General features: G+C 41.9%; 1 protein-coding gene across 2 annotated transcripts; it reads left to right on the forward strand.

Annotated features, from left to right (window-relative positions):
* Positions 1 to 19,087, forward strand: aclya (ATP citrate lyase a). Of its 2 annotated transcripts, XM_051387361.1 has the most exons (29): positions 18 to 152; positions 804 to 1,061; positions 2,429 to 2,608; positions 4,283 to 4,405; positions 6,447 to 6,509; positions 6,656 to 6,846; positions 8,888 to 8,967; positions 9,552 to 9,682; positions 10,954 to 11,072; positions 11,642 to 11,778; positions 11,867 to 11,928; positions 12,020 to 12,137; positions 12,270 to 12,424; positions 13,280 to 13,373; positions 13,948 to 14,089; positions 14,242 to 14,410; positions 14,506 to 14,610; positions 14,730 to 14,926; positions 15,003 to 15,084; positions 15,173 to 15,283; positions 15,376 to 15,503; positions 15,653 to 15,746; positions 15,894 to 16,048; positions 16,139 to 16,289; positions 16,374 to 16,517; positions 16,762 to 16,875; positions 16,987 to 17,069; positions 17,305 to 17,381; positions 17,579 to 19,087. In XM_051387361.1, exons 3-29 carry the CDS (start codon positions 2,450 to 2,452, stop codon positions 17,671 to 17,673), a joined length of 3,279 nt encoding a protein of 1,092 aa, XP_051243321.1. In that variant the 5' UTR covers positions 18 to 152; positions 804 to 1,061; positions 2,429 to 2,449; the 3' UTR covers positions 17,674 to 19,087. The 2 variants fall into 2 exon arrangements, with proteins under 2 accessions (XP_051243320.1, XP_051243321.1); XM_051387360.1 differs by lacking the exon at positions 804 to 1,061 and having other exon boundaries at positions 1 to 152.
* The last annotated feature ends 451 nt before the right edge of the window (positions 19,088 to 19,538 follow it).

Consider the following 19,538-nt stretch of genomic DNA (forward strand, 5'->3'; position numbering starts at 1 on the left):
GCGATGGAGACAAAACTCACAGGAAGCCCCACTCTCCGGCACCTCTGGTTCCCATAGACGGCAGTAGTGGAGCAGCGGGGCCGAGAACAAGCACACATCCAACTACAACACACTTCCAGAGCCGCTAAAGCAAGAAAAAACAACTAAACAAGGTAAATTACTTATTGTTTTTAAAATATGTGTTTACTTTTTTTTTTTTTGCTGCTTATTTCTCAGTCTCTCTGTCTTTCTCTCTCTCTCTCTCTCTCTCTCTCTCTCTCTCTCTCTCTCTCTCTCTGTGTGTGTGTGTGTGTGTGTGTGTGTGTGTGTGTGTGTGTGTGTGTGTGTGTGTGTGTGTGTGTGTGTGTGTCAAAAAATATAAAACAAGTTGAACTGCTCAGTCCACCACAACCAGTATTCAACCTGAACTCTTGCTAGAAGGTGGTTATCAAGAAGTTTGAGTTCTCACTGAAAGTTTCCTCAGAATAGTGGAGAGGATATTTGCAAAAAAAAATTGAATTGCTGTCTGACCGGTTTGTGAATGAATGAGTTGGGTTCTCTCAGGGATCTATGACTTAATACCTTCTGCAAAGTCAGGCATGTTTTTATTCTGGAAGTTAGTAGGTCAGTTAAAAGTGAATATGGAGCTGCAACTTCCATCTTTTATGGCATTTTTGTTACTTCACTGTCTGATTTTAATTTAGTGATTTTAAATTTGTGCCTGATTTTGCCTCCCTCCAGCAAATCCATCATCCCCTGTTACTGTGCGTCATCTGAACCAGTGTTATTGCTGTTGTAATGGTGATATTTAACACCTCTGGCAGGTCACTTACTCAGAGAAAGTGGATGATATATGGAAACCTGGACGAGTTTTGGATAAACCGTGTTTGCCTGGCCCGGTGGAAGAAGCGCCGTGGTGACTCAGGGACATCAATGATCAATAGTGAGAAAGGTCCATGACGGTCCCATTAATCCATTTAAGGAATGGCTGCCAGGGCCGCAGCCTGGAGCAGGGAGTCCTGTTTGAGCCAACATCAGGGCTTTTAGCCTAATGAACCACAAAGAAGATACAGACAGAGCAGGTACATCATCCCAGCAAGGTTACACGATGCACAGTGGTTGTTAAGCTTTGATTTAGGAAATATGGAGAATTTGTGAAAGCCTTGGTATTTTACACCCTTAATTAACTACATTTATAAGGGCATTGTGGTAAGTTTGAATCCACCAATAGATCAAAACACTTTGGGTCAGAGCAAAAGCCGGCAAGATGTACAGTATATTCTTGCTCATCAGACAGGGCGACGACAAGCTGCAAGATTTCCGCGTGGAGTTTAATATTGGCCTGTAAGGGGCATTAATGGTGTTTGCTCTTGTGTTTAAAGGGAATGTCAAACATCAGGCATCAGTGAAAGAAATAGGATTTTAGCTGTTGTGATGTAAATCTAAATTACAGTGTAATGATTCCACGTCGTGTCTCCTTTAGAAAAGATAAAGAAACCGCCGTATAATGAAAAGACGGAGTCGATTTTATATGAGAGTTCTCGTTGGAGGGACACACCTTTTCTACGTGGCTTTGGTCAGGTGCTAATAAAAGCAGTAATGGTGCATTCTGTCGTAGGGATAAAAGATTAAATATCACTGTTTTTAGAAAGTCGTAAACTGTGTGTGTTGGTCACGTAGGAGATGACCTCATTGAGATTATGGCCAAAGTGTAAAGGTCACAACTCCTCCCCTTGGCTGTAAAATTTATAGATGCTATTACAAGTTATCAAATTTCTCCTTTTACTTCCTTGACAGTCAGTCCGGTTAATGCACCAAAATAAATCTATTTCTTATACCTGGCTGTGTCTATGCTGTTTTCTAGTGCTGCTAATAATTGGTCACATCAGATTAGTCGGTCACTTACAAGGATTATTTTTTTCATGCACTTGTATGCTGGTGGCTGGAGACCAGCTCTGCACGCTCTCCACTCTAGCTCCAGAAGCAATCAGATTGTTTGAGTGGCAAATCAGTGCCTAGTATCTCATTAGTGTGCAGGTCAAACAAACTGAGGCTAATCCTGTTGGATTTAGCTCCACTGGGTTCACTGTCTGGGTACAGCGTGAGACAATCTGACTGATTCTGAATCTGTAGTTAGTATGTAATCTGATTTTCCAGCAGTCTCTCCTAATTCGGTGCAGTTAAATTGCAGCATGTCATGCAGGTTTTTTTTATATATATAATTCATGGAAAATACAACATATAAAGCTGTCTTTCAATCACCTGGTTACCAGACCATTTCTTGACTGTTCTGACAGCACGTCAGGATGTCAAATGCTGTGTTTTTGTTTTGTAAAAACATGTTTCTGTATTCATCCATCTCTCCACGTCTCTAGATCTGCTCTGTATTCGTCCATCTCCCTGCTTATCTGCGTATCTCTCTCTGTCTGGCCTCCCTCTCTCCTCTCAGGCCAGTCTAGCCTAAGCAGTCATGTCGGCCAAAGCCATCTCCGAGCAGACGGGAAAGGAGTTCCTCTACAAGTACATCTGCACATCTGCAGCTGTCCAGAACAGATTCCGCTATGTCAACGTGACGGCAGAGACAGACTTTGAGCGACTGGCGCGAGACCATCCATGGCTGCTCGTAGAGGTGAGGCAGGAGAACATTGTTTGTGGAGGGTGAAGTAAGATTTTCTTAAGCTGAGGGAACAGCTTGTTTGTTATGTCACAAATTTATAGCCCATAAATTCCTAAAACACCGTCTCCCTTAAGCTTGTGGAAAATGATCTTCTCTTTATGCAGACAATTACTTAGGCTGGCAGCAGAGTGGTCTCTTGGTGCCTTTTAGCTGAGAACACAGACAGCAGAGCGGTCCAGAAGCTCTGTTTCATTCATGGTGGAAATGAAGTGCTAAAGGAAATGCTCTCTTGTCTTTCATTCCTAATTGGTGACGGGGAGGTCAGAGTTCAGCTAGGGTAGGATTTTTCTGCAGAAGCAGTTCTCCAGGTACACGGCAGTATTCCAGTTCTTACTCAGCACATCGCTCTGCTCTCAGATCAACCCTCACTGCTCTTCATAGCGAAGCAGTAGCAGATAGACAGGCTGTAATGGCAGTTAATTGAATTACTTTGTGACTCATCTTGCAGGATAAAGTATCATTGCCCTCTCTCTCACGGTTGAAGGTTTTTATCTGGAAGGTATGAGGAGGATGTGGAGGGCAGATGCACAGAGATATGTGCTGCGGTACAATTGATTAGGAAATTGCATTAACTTTCACCCTCCACCCTCTCTTCCTTTTGCTTACTGGCGAGCTCCCAGATACTAATGGGTCCGCTGTCATAAGTCATTCTCTTCTTTGACTTGCTCAGTCAGTGGGGTCTGGATGTAATTTAGCTTTTGCGTCGGGGGGAGATTACATCTATGAGAGATTCCTACTTAAATGATGTTCACGTCATTTTTCAGGTGATAAATATTATTTGTTAAAACTGGAAATGCCCCCTGTACTATTTTTCTGACTATGTACAACAATCTGCTGCACTTTCTTTAATAAAATATTGGTTACAAAATATTATTTGGGATTATAATGGAATGATAAACTCTTAAATGAGTAAATATCTGCTCTGTCTTGTTGGAAATTAAGATGAAGCGCATGAATAACAATTTTTCAAGTGCAGTTATGGAACCCATTTCCGTGCTGGATTCCTGCTTTGTGATTGACTTTAAAACATTAAACAGAATTCATGTCTATTGATTTTTAGGGCTGCAGCTAACAATCCTCTTCCATTCATCTGCATGTTCTTGATTAATCGCTGAATCAGTTGCTCCATAACTTGTCAAAAAACTATGAAAAATTACAAAATACAAAGTTTACTATAATATAAAACTAGCAAACATTCACATTTGAGAAGTTGCACCAAATTAAATGACTTGACTGATTACTGGATAGGCAAAGTAGTTTATATTATTAGGTGTTTTTTTTAACTGAACAATTGTTTCAGTTCTAGTTTAATCTATATAAAACTAATGAAGAGCAGAGAAATTTAAGTAATTGAATTTAACATGAATAATCTTAATAGATAAATCAACTGGTTGCCTTTAACAAAGAAATATTGTAAATAATATCGTCATGCAACCGAACAGCTTGAGCAATCCTGTCTACGTGTATAGCTTTATTTTATTTCTTTTTCAGTTTCACACCCTTGAAATATGTATTTCAGTCAGATTGCTTTGCTTCAAATAAAATATGACATAAAAGGCACTGTAGACTGTAGGTGTCTGTTGGCCCTGCTAACATAGAGACCATTTTTCATCTTTCCTCCTCCAGAGGCTGGTGGTGAAGCCAGACCAGCTGATCAAGAGGCGAGGGAAGCTGGGCCTGGTCGGCGTCAACCTGGACCTGAACGGCGTCAGAGAGTGGCTGAAGTCCCGCCTCATGAAAGAGACGACAGTACGTCATCCACCCTCTCCCTGTCTGATGTTTCCCCGCCAATTAACTCCGTTTGAGAGTGTGCACTTTGCTGAACACTCCTTCGATCAATATTATCCCAGTGCTTTGGTCAGATCCTCCTCCTGTTGCCCTTTCCTTCACCCTCCTTCCTTGAGTAGAACCGACGCATTTTGTGTGTGTCTGTGTGTGTCTGGGTGTGTGTCTGGGTGTGTGTCTGTGTGTGTGTGTGTGTGTGTGTGTGTGTTCTCTCTCGCCTGATGTCTGTTTGCCTAAACAGCTGCCCCGATTGCTGAGCCTTTCAGTACCAGTCCTCCGGTAGTAAATCAGTCCAGTCGGCTGGAACGCATGCTGCTAGTGAATAAACAGTCTGTCCATCTATCCAGTCAGCATAACCACAGCACAGAGCATCCATCACTGCGCCACTGAGATGTTGCTCTGCCTCATAAACCAAGAAGCAAGTTATGGAGAGGCGAGGGTGGCTCATAAAGCATTGAAGAAGAGAGTCGGTGTGCGTGTTGCGGCACTGAGATTGGGAAGATGTATCTCTTCACAGATGAGATGAAACTGTCAGCCGCTGCCTGTGGCAGTAGATGAAAATGAATGAAGCCACAGATATACTGTGGAAAGTCAGGACGGCGTTTCAGCTTGTAATTGTCTTAATTGTCCTCTGTAGAGTAGAAGTAATTAATTAGTTGAAGTAATTACACAGATAAATTGCTGTGGACATCTATTGTTAACTGTGTTGCTTTGGAGTCATTAGGGGCATTAAAGTGGAATAAATCAGTAACTCAATGCAACCATCTCGGTGAAATAATAGGTAAAAACAATTAGCAATTACAATTACCACTAGCATACTGATTCTATGTGTCCCGTACTTTGATTTATGACCAAAATACCTGCAAAACCAATGACATTATTCCCATCAGCCTCAGCTGTAATTTGGGTTTGGTGCTAAAAATAAGCAAATGTTAGCAATGCTAACTCACTAACTCAGCTCAAAGCACTTCTGTGCCTCACTGAGCTTCTAGCATCGTAACCTTATTCAAACGTCTTGGCCTTACGAAAGGTAAGAAAGCTGTTTTATTATATTGATTCATGGCATGTTGTGTCTTATCTGACTGTTGTTTTGTTTAGTTAGCTGCGAGCTTATCTTAGTGAAATGATCAGAGCTGCACTGTTAGAGGAACAAGTTAGATTAGATAGCAGTACCACTTTTAAACTTTACACGTCCCTTTACTTCCTTTCTATTCGTACGTCATTCACACATTGCTCGCTGCTGTTCTCTGCTGCAGCTTCCTGCAATGGTTCACTTTATTAAATTAGTTTTTCTTATTATGTGCGATCATTTTATCACAAGTGAATCATTTTATATTAAAATTGCATTCACAACTTGAATGGCTTCTTTCCTCTGTGAGGCAGCGATAGAGGTGTCTGTTCATGTATCTGAATTGGCCTCAGCTTGCTTGTGGTTTTTCAGTCAGATAGGCTTTTTTTCCACCCATCATCAACCTTTTTTTTTTTTTTTTGCACTTCTCAAAATGGCAACTCCCTCTCGACCTTTTATTATTTTGTCCTGCTCTCTCCGGCTGGCTGCGCTCAGCCAGTCCCTGGTTACCTTCTGCCTGTTGGCCTTTAACAGAGGAACGATGACGGCCGCACCGAATGAGCTGTGGCTGTGTTAGCGGGCCTTTGTCTGGATATGTGACGGCATTTTCTTTCTCCTTCTTCTCAACCTATTTCCTATTTCTTTTCAAATGTCAGTCCAGTCAAGTGGTATCCCTGTGTTGTTGTTGTTGTAGTTGTTGTTTTTTTGTATTTAATAATTATGATATATCATTTCCACCCTCCTCTCACCAGTCCAGGCAGTATGTCTGACAATAAGTAAGAGGGATGAATATGAAAACACCCACAATCTGAGGACCAGTGGCATATATTTTATTAACCCATGGGACTTCGTGCTAATTTGTCATTTTGCTCCTAACCGTTTTTTTTATCTAGTATTTCATCTCCTTAAGAAAACTATGTTCTTGATGATTCTCAGGTGGGAAAAGCCAAGGGTGTTCTGAAGAACTTCCTCATCGAGCCATTTGTCTCCCATAAGCAGGTAAAGCACTCACTGCACATCTACTATGTGGCTCCCAATTCACCCCTCAATTTTCTTTAGATTCTTTATTTAGCATTGATAATACTAGACGTCCGGTAAAGAGACATTTATTGACGTCTGTGTCATTTTAACGGTCCATTGTTCAGGATGAGGAGTTCTACGTGTGCATCTACGCCACCCGGGAAGGCGACTACGTGCTGTTTCACCATGAGGGAGGGGTGGATGTGGGAGATGTGGATGCTAAGGCGAAGAAGCTGCTAATTGGGGTGGATGAAAAGATCAGTGAAGACTCTGTGAAGAAAGAGCTGCTTACCCACGTCCCCAACGACAAGAAAGGGTGAGTTGCATGGAAAAAGTGTCTGTAGGGTGTGTGCAAAACTTCACCTTCTGTCTCAATGGTATGGAGTAAATTATTATTATTATTACCATTATATGGTAAGGTGGGAAATTTTTTTTTAAAGGAGTCTAAAACATCAAACCTGGCCTATTTGAGTTAAACCAAGAGTTTTGTAATAACTTTCCCTACTACAAATTATTTTAATAAGCTTAATATTTAATAGAATTAGCTTCATTGTAAATGTTTTTGTTATTGTGTCCACCTGGTGTGTATTTGGCCTTTCATCATGTCTTGTAGCATGCTACCTTACATTCTCAAACACCCTAAATTAGCAGTTTATTGTCAAATCTCTTTTAGAAACTGTTTAGATGAGAATGCATGATTTGCATGACAAACTGACAAAAAATTTATTTTATTTTGAAACTGTAATCCTGTAGCTGCTAAACAACGTGCACTCTAAAAAAAAAAAAAGAAAGCGCTCTTAAAAATGAACTCCAGCTGTGGGTATTTAGATGATCAAACTAAGCTTGTAAAAAGACCCAAAAAGGGCAAAAGATTGGGCGTTTTCCATTTACATAATTAAATTCCTGATCAACAGTGGAAAAACAAAGGCGTCACACAAATGAAGAATGAGAAAGCACTTTGATATTGGCAGTAAATGTGGGGGGGGAGCAGGGGACAGATGGGTGGAGTGTTTCCATTAGACAAATGACAAACTCCCTCTTCTCGTCCGCCTTTCTTCGATCAGCCTCCACCCCCAGCCCTTTTTTTTACACTACGGCCACATTCAGAGCACGTCCATTTATTTTGATGGGTACGATACAGCGGCTCGCCCCCTCCAACCCCTCCTATCCATCTCTCTGGTAGTGCTCTTGTGACGGCAGTTCTGGCCAGACTCGCTGTCTTGGCTGACATTGAAAAAGCTGCCCCAGAAATCGCTCTTGCCAACCCTAGTTGGCCTCCTCGCCCCTTACACTCTTCTCCTCACACTCTGGATTGAAAACAAGAGCGGCATTTGGCCAGTTTTCCTGCCCTCCCGTCAGAAGCAGACATGGGAAGCTGAGTCACTCTGGGTTTCGGTCACAGTTTTCCCCCATGGGCCAGTCAGAGTCCTGACAGCAGGGCTGACGTGGTTACAAAGGCCCAGAGCTGCCTGCACAACTGACAGGAGAGGAGAGCAAAATAGTGCCTCCCCCCACCTCCTCTTCCACCGGCAACCCCCCACCCCTCACTGCTCTGTTTTGACATGTGAAGGAGGGAGTAAATTAGATTTTTCCTTCTCTACACCAAGGCTCTCTGCAGCTAATTTACAGGTGGACTGTTTCCTGTCAAGCTCAGCCTTTAACAATCCTTCAATGATATTGCCTGTAGTTTGTCATGGTTTGAATTACGTGGAAATTACTTTATCATGGCCATGCTGTTCTCTTTTTACATCGGCATACATTGTACAGGGAAATTCTATTACGCAGCCCAGAATGAGGTGATTAAGAATTAAATTTGACTTCAACTTTACTTTGTTGTTGTTGTTGTTGGAAGGTAAATGTGGTTTGCAGATCAATAATTAAGTCAAGTCAAAATGTATAAGCAATAATAAACTGTGCAGGGAATTAAGAATATTTTAATATACAGTATATAACGTAAAAACATGATGAAATAAAAACTGTATGCATTTAAGAGTTTCACATTGCAATGCTGTGAACGTTTAGCAAGTTACAAGTTAAATGGGCATTTGTGTATTCAGTTTACATACATTTTATACAATGTTATAAAACAGAGAGGATCACAATATACTTAAATTTAAGAGGCTGGTTCCAACAAATATTTAGCTTGAAAAGTGACTCAAATTATTGGCCAATTAATAATAATAAATAATAGTTAGCAATAGCAGATTGATTATCTTGTCAACTAATTATTTCAGCTATGTGATTTTATTATTTTATATTGTAAGATGATTAACCAGACACTCAATCTGGGGCTGCAGCGACAGATCCAAAGATTAGCTTCATGTGTTGAATGTCATCCTTTGTCATCCCTTCTGCAGGGTCCTGGCCAGCTTCATTGTTGGGCTCTTCAACCTGTATGAGGACCTGTTCTTCACATACCTAGAGATCAATCCACTGGGTAGGTTGTTTGTTGTTTCTCAAATCCCCAATACCTCGATGTACTGTGTTTGCGCAAGGAATCAGAATAGCATCTACACTTTATTCCAACACAGATTTATAAATATGTTGTTAGATTATGAAATTGTGACATCAAAAGGAAATTGGGAATGAAAACAGCAATGCATAATAAAACATCATGTTGAATCCAAGAGGCAGATTCTGCCACATTTTTTAACACTGAGGGAAGAAAACATTAAATAATGTATGCACTCGCTGTTTGATGAAGGCTGCGTGTGTTTATAATGGAGTAATTGGGCACCAGTACATGCCCTCTGGCAGCTGTTCCTGTGGATGTAGCGTTGCTGCTGAGACAGACTCTCCCTGCTTTGATGTCGCACCACCTCCTCCCCGTCTTCACTCTCCTTCCACCTCCTGCAGGGACAGCAGGAAGGCTGTGGTCACCTGTGCCCGAGCATGGTCCTCCCATGACCTATTTAAAGCTCAGGCCCTCTGCTAACACGGCAAATCTCAGTAGGTGGGTGTGTGTAAACGTTAAGGTATAGATCTGAACACCGTTTTTTTTTTTTTTATCTCTTCTCTCAGTGGTCACAAAAGATGGAGTTTACGTGCTGGACATGGCCGCCAAGATCGATGCCACAGCCGACTATATCTGCAAGGCCAAGTGGGGCGATGTTGAGTTCCCTCCACCCTTCGGCAGGGAGGCTTATCCTGAGGTGAGGGATGACTGGAGGGACAGAGCTACTGTAGCAATGCATCCGATTTCAGTCTGTCAGCATCTAATAGTTGGTGTTTTTCTCCAAAGAGGCAAACAAGCTTACTGGGGGTTTTGAGTAGGATGCAAATGACCGATCTTAAACGTAACTCAGGACTGTTTCCTATCATTTCAGTGTGTATCTCCAAGGCCGACTGTAAATAACAGTATTTGGATTTGGTTATTTATAATTTACTCCGAATGGGGGGTAAACTATGACGTAGGCTTCATGCAGTGCCCTTCCATAAGACGTAAATTGTTTTAATTTCAAATTTATCAGCCTGAAGGAGGATCTCTCAGTGGGATTACCCGCCACTTGCTGCTCTGAAGCAGCCTCTGTCCCAGCTGCACTATGTTGAATTAATGAGGAAGTGCAGCACCAACACATCTGTTAATCAGCCTTTATGACTCATCATGGAGAGGTATGGAGAAATCCTCAGGAGATATTCTCAAGTAAAGGTCGTCGGGGCAGAAACCTGTGCATAAAGACAATATGTTGTCACGTCGTATACTGTCATGAGATGTAGGAGATCCTTTGTTAGAAAAGTTCTGATTTTGTGTCGTGAATTTCTTGTCTGGTTTTTAGAAACTAGGCTTATAGTGACATCAAACTTCTGTATTATGGAGGTATTCTTTTGGCTTCAGTTTTAAGGGGTTTGAAAGGTAAATCCCCTGCTTGACAGAGAATAAAGATAATGTAGGTGAAAATAAACTAGTCTGTAAAGTGTACTTTTTCCTATTTTTGGCCTATTCTTGGGATGTAGGAGCTCATTTGAGACAGACTGTCTGTGTACCAGACAGACTCTAATTGGGCTGCTGTGAGTCTGGAGTGGAGATGAGGGACAGCGGGTAGCTTTGATTGGGAGCTTTTTTTTACTCTCAGCCACCAGCTGTGGCCCCAACTGTCACAAACAACCACTGATGCACATCACATCCACTATCCCTCTTAATATTTAGACAATATTTCCAATTAAAAGCTCTTTAGAATCAATGCAAACACTGAATGTAATGAATTGTGGCCAATGGAGAGGTGCTTGTGCAAAACCTGCTCTGATTAAGGCTGAAATCTCTCTCACTCTCACACACACACACACACACACACACACACACACACACACACACACACACACACACACCTATATATACACACGTACACACACACCCCTCCCCCTCTCTGGCAGTCATAAAACCTTTCTCTCTCCTCTTCATTGACCTTTTCCTTGATTTTTGTAGGAGGCCTACATTGCAGACCTTGATGCAAAGAGTGGTGCCAGCCTCAAACTGACCCTGCTCAACCCCCGAGGCCGGATCTGGACCATGGTAGCAGGAGGAGGTGCCTCAGTGGTGTACAGGTACCCAGTCACATTGCCAGAGCACAAAGCCTGAATAAATAAGACAGCAATAGCCATGTATCTGAAATAATCCATTTTTTTTCCTAATTGCTTAGATTGTACCTTGAGTTTATCCTCACTACACTGATTATACTATGTATAATTGGGTTCAGCATTAGGAGAGTGTGCCAGTGATACAGTAGTGAGACTGGTGGTGCAGTATCTCAGAATCTGCCCGTTCAGCTGCCTGAGAAATTCAATTCTTAGGTGTTGCCATTTTACTGAGAGTCTGGAGGAATGAGCGGAGTCTCCCACCATCTGTCGGGGGTGTAAAGCGTGACATGCAGACACATCAGCTATGACTAATTATTCCCTCTGTGCGCTGTGAAGTTATTGTGTCTGTTTACAGTAGAGTATTAATTCAGAGCAGACATGGTGTTTGAGTGCATACTAATGTTTAGTGCTGATCATAGTTTGAGCTGGAAAGCTGGTCTACTGCTAGATATGACTGTCCCAGCATGGGAGAATGCACAGCTGCTGTTACTATTGTTTTTTCCTCTGTGTGGATGACTAATGTAAAATTCTCCTAGTGACACAATCTGTGACCTGGGTGGTGTCAATGAGCTGGCCAATTATGGGGAGTATTCAGGAGCTCCTAGCGAACAGCAGACCTATGACTACGCCAAGACTATCCTGTCTCTGATGACCAGAGAGAAACACCCTGATGGTAGGAAAACTGCTCTGTCGAAACTTTCTGTGTGCTCAAAGTAGTCTTTATTTCTAAAATGATGTTTCCATCATATGATGTTTTCCAGGAAAGGTTTTGATCATCGGGGGAAGCATTGCAAACTTCACAAATGTTGCAGCAACATTTAAGGTACAGTGTCACATGCTTTTTGTTTGAAGTAGCCTTAATATTTCGTACTCAATATCAAGTTTTCAACCGAGCATATCTTTGTCTTTGCTAGGGGATTGTTCGAGCTATCAGAGACTATCAGGTGCCACTAAAGGAGCATGAGGTCACCATTTTTGTCCGCCGTGGAGGCCCCAACTACCAGGAAGGTCTCAGAGTGATGGGAGAAGTTGGTGAGTTGCACATATACTGATTTATACTTCTATCTCTGAAGTATGAAAGTATGTCTTGAGTGCATTTTTATCTGCAAGCACCTGCTGATTTTCATACACCACACTTAATTTGATTCTCCCTGCTCTCCTTAGGCAAGACCACTGGGATCCCCATCCATGTCTTTGGCACAGAAACTCACATGACTGCCATAGTTGGCATGGCACTGGGCCACCGGCCAATCCCCAACCAGCCTCCTGTTGCTGCCCACACTGCCAACTTCCTCCTCAACTCCAGCGGCAGCACATCGGTATGACACATACTGACTCCATGGAGACAAATAGGCTGTCATGATGTTGTGTCGGCTCACTGTGCAGTGAATTTACATCATCAGCTCCACCAATGGTGTGGTGCAGTTTAGTGGCAGAGTGAGCAGAAGACTTGCATGCCAGAGCCTCTGTTTCAGTTATTACTGTCTTCTCCTTTTAGTGAAGCAGATTATCAGAAGCCCAATGGCTCTTTTGTGTAAGAGCATTGCAGGGCATTGTGCACTGCTCTCACTCACATAGTTGTGAAACCACAGTCAGTAACGCACTGCCACTACCCTGAGGCATCCATTAAGACTGTGCAGTGCATGGGCTTTCAGCAAAGGGAGTGTGCGTGCCTGCACACGTGTGCACATTCATGCATGTATTTGACTGTTTGCCTCAAATGTAGTGGTAGATTTATGATAGAAAAATGACAGAGTATTTTGTGTATATGGACTATATGTAGCAGTATAATACAACAGTACAGATAAAGTATTAGAAAATAAGTCAACCAAAAGCATGTATTTTTATTTGAATGAATGAAACTCACTCTAATGCTTAAAGCACTCAAATCTAGTTAGTCATCCCTCACAGAGCTCTACTTGTGTAGCCAATGGCCTGAAAAATCAAGAACACTAAGACTCACTGTGTAACATTTTGTGCAGGTGATGATGTATAAAATAATGAGGCTACTCTGCCCTTTTATCAGGCCTCTAAAATATAAAAGGCCACAATTTTTGCTGTTAAAGCAGATCAATTCTCAACAGAGCTGTCCTTATTAGCACACACTTTTTCAACTATGCATCGCAGAATAAAAAAATGGATGAATCTTTTTTTTTTTTTTTTGTCATTTCCAGACCCCAGCATCCAGCAGAACCGCTTCTTTCTCTGAAAACAGAGCCAAAGCTGAGAGCTCACCTGCGAAGAAAGCCAAAACCGGAGCTCCCATCGGTGGGAAAACACACACAGAACCCCCCCCACACACACACACACACACACACACCACATTGCACAGGGGAATCTTTGCCCTGTGAATGCTGAGGCTTTGATGTGTTTTCATGCATGGGTCCACTGCTGGGCAGCATGATAGGTAGAAGTCTTGTGATCATGCAGGAATGAGTTTAGGTTTATAGCTCCCCCCTTTGGACAGCAGGAGGGAAATCCAAACTCAGTGTACTGATAAATGATCAGATACATACACACCTAATCGAGTTCATTTTAAAGATCAACATATCTTTATTTTTTTTGTATTTATGTAGAAAAAAAATGTTTTATCAATTTATCTGTCAACTTGATTAATCTTATTGATGCCTCATTGACATTGGTTATTCCTCATATCAGTGCTATTATTTTTTTTAACTTCATTCACTGTCATCATGTGCACCAAATATTGATTTAATAAACTAAATATTTATTTTCTTTATGGTTTCTGTAAAGTCTAAAAGTAACAGTAAGGAGAGGAAGAAATACATTTTACTGACTTGGTATTCAGTTTCTATCTGTAACTGCTTTCCTTTCCCTGTAGCCAAGGCAACTACCCTCTTCAGCAAGCACACCAAGTCCATAGTGTGGGGTATGCAGACCCGGGCAGTACAGGGCATGCTGGACTTTGACTATGTTTGCTCCAGAGATGAGCCATCTGTTGCAGCCATGGTCTACCCGTTCACGTAAGTGCGCTCTCTGCCCTTCCTCTTTAATTTGTGTTTACTTTGTTCTGCTGTCAGTGTAATGGATCTTAATTGTACATTTAATGTAATAAAAGTAAACGGCCTCCTTTCTCTGAGTGACAAATGCTTTTTTCTGCATGGCTGCCGTTCAGTGGAGACCACAAACAGAAGTTCTACTGGGGCCATAAAGAGATCCTCCTCCCTGTGTATAAGAACATGAGTGACGCCATGAAGAAGCACCCAGATGTGGACGTGCTCATCAGCTTTGCCTCTTTGCGTTCAGCCTTTGATAGCACTATGGAGACCATGCAGTACCCACAGGTAAATGCACATCCCTCATCCTGTGCCATCTGCAAGGTACTTAACAACTGAAAAAAAACTTCTAAATTTGAGCCTTTCGATTCAATTGCCTTCAGATTCACACCATTGCCATCATCGCTGAGGGAATCCCTGAAGCCCACACCAGGAAGATCATCAAGACTGCAGATAAGAAGGGTGTAACAATCATTGGACCAGCAACCGTGAGTCTCACTTTAATTATAGTTAGATAACAATTTTACTCTTTTTTTTATTTTATTTTTTTTTTTTTATTTTATCTGAGGAGACCAGTAAATCACTGTATGTTTTTTGTTTTGTTCAGGTTGGAGGAATCAAGCCGGGTTGTTTCAAGATCGGGAACACAGGAGGCATGCTGGATAACATCCTTGCCTCCAAGCTCTATCGTCCAGGCAGCGTGGCCTACGTGTCTCGCTCAGGCGGCATGTCCAATGAACTCAACAACATAATCTCCCGCACCACCGATGGTGTTTTTGAAGGTGTGGCCATTGGCGGGGACAGGTATGTAACTTTCGTTTATCTGCAGTATGTGAGCATGTGGGTTTGGATTAGTGTGAAATTTTACACTCTTCTGCAGATACCCAGGCTCTGTGTTTACTGACCATGTGCTGCGCTACCAAGACAGTCCCGGGGTGAAGATGATTGTTGTGCTGGGAGAGGTGAGGATATAATATATACAAACTTGTGCCTGCAACTTTAAGCAGTTATTGACTTAATACATACTGGATCTGTCTCTGCCTTCCACAGATTGGAGGCACAGAGGAGTACAAGATCTGCGAGGCTATTAAACAGGGCAGGATCACAAAGCCAGTGGTGTGCTGGTGTATTGGCACCTGTGCCACCATGTTCTCTTCAGAGGTGAGAGGGGAAGGTGTAGAGTCTGGTGCATTTCACGCCCCATAATGACCGTTTTAATGACATTTCTGACCCATGTGCCCCCCCCTCCCCAGGTTCAGTTTGGCCATGCAGGAGCCTGCGCTAACCAGGCATCTGAGACTGCAGTAGCTAAAAACAAGGCTCTGAAGGAAGCTGGTGCCTACGTCCCCAAGAGCTTTGATGAGCTGGGAGACGACATCAAGTCAGTGCACATTGTCATATTTATTCCTTCAGTTCATCACACCAACATAAATATTCTTTGCGACAACATTTTCTGATGTGTTTGTCAGTATTGTATCATAATGATTCCTGAGCTAATTTCACATTCTTCTGTCTCTTTCGTCCATGCAGATCCGTTTATGATGACCTTGTTGCCAAAGGAGTTATCCAGCCAGCCGAGGAGATGCCTCCTCCCACTGTGCCGATGGATTACTCTTGGGCTCGAGTGAGTATGCCTCCGAACAAGATCAGTATGATCAAGTGTTAAGCTATCAGATGAGGGCAAAACAAAGCAAATCGGGTTGTCTTAAAATACGACAAATGGATCACCAGTACACGGAGTGAAAATGTTCCCCTTTTTTTTGCCCTGCAGGAGCTGGGCCTTATCCGTAAACCTGCATCCTTTATGACCAGTATCTGTGACGAGAGGGGTCAGGAGCTCATCTACGCAGGCATGCCCATCACTGAGGTCTTCAAGTCAGAAATAGGCCTGGGAGGAACTCTGGGGCTTCTTTGGTTCCAGAGGAGGTCAGCTTCTTAAGCCAGTAATTGTGATAAACAAACTCTTGATAAATCCTTGAACCGCGTAACCATTGCTGTTTCTTTCTTTGTGTGCAGGTTGCCGAGGTATGCCTGCCAGTTCATTGAGATGTGCCTGATGGTGACTGCTGATCACGGCCCTGCTGTTTCCGGTGCCCACAACACCATTGTCTGTGCTCGAGCTGGCAAAGATCTCATCTCCAGCCTCACCTCCGGCCTTCTCACCATCGTAGGACACTTAAACTTGTGATTCATGTACTTGATTTACTGACCTGCAAAAGACCACCATGAGCATGTTTTTGTCACTTTTCAGGGTGACCGCTTTGGAGGTGCTTTGGATGCTGCAGCAAAGCAGTTCAGCAAGGCATTTGACAGCGGCATGCTGCCCATGGAGTTTGTCAACAAGATGAAGAAGGAAGGGAAGCTGATCATGGGTATTGGACACAGAGTGAAGTCTGTGAGTATCATGGTTCCTGTGTGTATCCAGTGTGGACAGCAGTGTGATCTTTAAATCAGAGTTTAGCTATTTTATAAAGCTTAATTTAATAAATATCACAGGAAAAAGGACTGCCAATATTGCTTTGGTGCTATAAAAATCATGTAAAAGACATATATATATATATATACTAGAGATGGAGGAAGACAAGGTTGATTAGAGAAGGAAGATTTTGTATGAAAAGGGATTTTCTGTTCTTCCCCAGATTAACAATCCAGACATGAGAGTCCAGATCTTGAAGGACTTTGTGAAGCAGCACTTCACCTCCACGCAGCTGCTGGACTACGCTCTGGATGTAGAGAAGATCACCACATCCAAGGTAAGTTTATACCTTCATCCTGTCTTTCACAGCCTTTACTAAATATTGGCATACCTCATCTTTAAATAACATGATCCTTTTTTCCCCCGTGTGTTCATTTTGTTGTATTAGAAACCCAATTTGATCCTGAATGTGGATGGCTTCATTGGTGTGGCCTTTGTGGACTTGCTCAGGACTTGTGGTGGTTTTACACGGTGAGCTGATAAATTCTGGTCATCTGTACAATGTCTTTTATACAGTTACATTTTTATATTGAACCCATGTAGCAAATGAGTGTAAGGCTCATCTATACATTGATATAATAAATATGTGGGAGGACACGCTGGGGCTACAAGTTGTCATCCACCTGCACTTCACTCACACATGTAGTATAAAGGCTACATTGCATGCAGCCACTCTTATCCTTGCTGTCCACTATGTCCACCACAGGGATGAAGCTGATGAGTTTGTGGAAATTGGAGCCCTGAATGGCATCTTTGTCCTGGGACGTAGCATGGGATTTATCGGTGAGTCACTGCTATTGTGCGTGTGTGTGTGTGTGTGTTTGTGTGTGTGTGTGTGTGTGTGTGTGTGTGTGTGTGTGTGTGTCTGTGTCTGTCTGTCTGTCTGTGTGTGTGTGTGTGTGTGTGTGTGTGTGTGTGTGTGTGTGTGTGTGATGGCAAACACTTCGACCTCGCGTGACAACATTTTCGTATCTCCTCAGGACACTACCTGGACCAGAAGAGACTGAAACAGGGTCTGTATCGCCACCCCTGGGACGACATCTCCTATGTGCTCCCGGAGCACATGTCCATGTAATCAAAGCAACTACCCCGGACAGTGTCAGCCCTGTGTCCTCAGATCCCCTCACCCCAGCTGTCAGTTCCCGCCCATACTGTGATATGTCACGCCAAAGCAGTGGCATAATGTAGGGAAGATGTTACTAATAATATAGCTGTAAATTACAAAATATTGAAAAGAAGAGAGTATGTTTTTAGTTTTGGAAACCTGTTAGTGCTGCAGTCTGAATATTAGTAAATACCTGCTAAACTGTGAAGCTCTAGCCAGAGAAAGTCAGGGTCTGACAATGTGTTTTGGGAGATTTGAAGATGAGTTGTGTATACAGGTGAGGGATTATTCACCACCACTCTCATGGCTAGTGAAACACTGTTATTTACCCCCAAATATTACATCACTGTTGTATTAACCAAGCATGTGTGTCTGTACCTCAGACTGTTGTTTCTCTGTGCAGCTCTCGTCATTGTGCCACTTGGGAATCATGAGCTTATTACAAAGGGTGAACACATAGTGCAATAATGCCTATAATATGAGAACATACTGTAGATCAGAGCTTTTTATTTATATATAGGTGTATTCATAGTGGAAAATTTAATGGTACAAGAATGTTATAGTTTTGATTTTCTCTAATGTTTTTGACACAGTGGCGGAAATGAATCTTCGATCTGCTTACTGTGGCACTTGGGACCATTTTTATGAGTCATTCCTGGCAGGTGTTGGGAAATAATCGTTCTCAGCTGGTGGAAAATGTGGGAGTATTTTCTTAAAGGGTCTAAATGGAAGTCAAGTTCGTCATAAAGAAAAGGAATCTTTAATTTGAATGCATTTTCTTTCCCCAGTTATTTAAATGGATAATGGCCCCAGGATGCAGTTATAATACGATCTTCTAGGAGACATTAGCTACAAAAAGATAAAATATATTTTTAAGATCTACTCTGTCTTGATATTGTTAATATAAATCCCACTAATCCCATTACAATGAACTGAATAATTATTATTAGAATATTTCTGCATCAGCTCAACAAAACCAGCTAATATTTCTAGCAGATAAATGTCATCATAGGTTTTATATTTTCACATCATTAATAGATTTAACATTTTTTAACAACCAATTAATATGACAGTTGACTAGTCTCACAGGTCACTATGTTGGACAGTCTGCTCTTTTAAATTAAAGAAAATTAATAAATTTCCCCCCCCATAATTTATGAGGTATAAAAGAAAATGTATAGCAGCCATCATCAGTGTCATCTTGTAAGTGAATGTTACAAAACTATAGAAATTCTGTGGGCAACCAGAAACCTCACCAGTGTTGTCTCAATGTTCATGTTTTTAACTGTTTCAATGTGAACTCAATGTGCCTCTGTGTGGATTTGTTGTATGTTGACAACTGTGTAATTGAGTAAAATAAAATGTAATTAATGTAATGTAATAATACTGTGTGTGTGTGTGTGTTTGTACAATTTTATCTTCTCAAATATATCTATCTATATATATCTTCTCTAACCTCTGTCCAGGTTAAATTGTTAATGTAGGGGTTGGGTGTCTTCCTAAATTGACATTTTTTTTTATACCTGCACACACCTTTTTACCTCTTTAGACTCCAGCTGTTTTAAATTAAATGCAAACACACTTTAGACACACTATAATGTGTTAGATCTCTAGATTGTGCAACCGTGCAGAGATGTAAACATCTTGGCATTTTTTAGCTTCTGAAACACAGGCGTTTGCATTTCATGTAGTTTTTGCCTATGGCAGGTTGGTGCTATTGTGCATCTACCATGAGATTCCTTCTGCATAATGACTGGAATGTTGTTTTTTTCCAGATCACAAGGCATTATAACACTAAAAAATATATAGCAGACTTAGATTTCTTTGCTATCCAC

This window comes from Dicentrarchus labrax, unplaced genomic scaffold (genome assembly GCF_905237075.1).
Source record: "Dicentrarchus labrax unplaced genomic scaffold, dlabrax2021, whole genome shotgun sequence".
Lineage (NCBI taxonomy): Eukaryota > Metazoa > Chordata > Actinopteri > Moronidae > Dicentrarchus > Dicentrarchus labrax.

Coding starts and splice junctions, on each gene's coding strand:
- aclya (XM_051387360.1), top strand. CDS start 2,450: ATGTCGGCCAAAGCCATCTCCGAGCAGACGGGAAAGGAGTTCCTCTAC. Junction 15,085..15,172: donor TGATTGTTGTGCTGGGAGAG/GTGAGGATATAA, acceptor TGCCTTCCACAG/ATTGGAGGCACAGAGGAGTA. Junction 17,382..17,578: donor ACGTAGCATGGGATTTATCG/GTGAGTCACTGC, acceptor GTATCTCCTCAG/GACACTACCTGGACCAGAAG.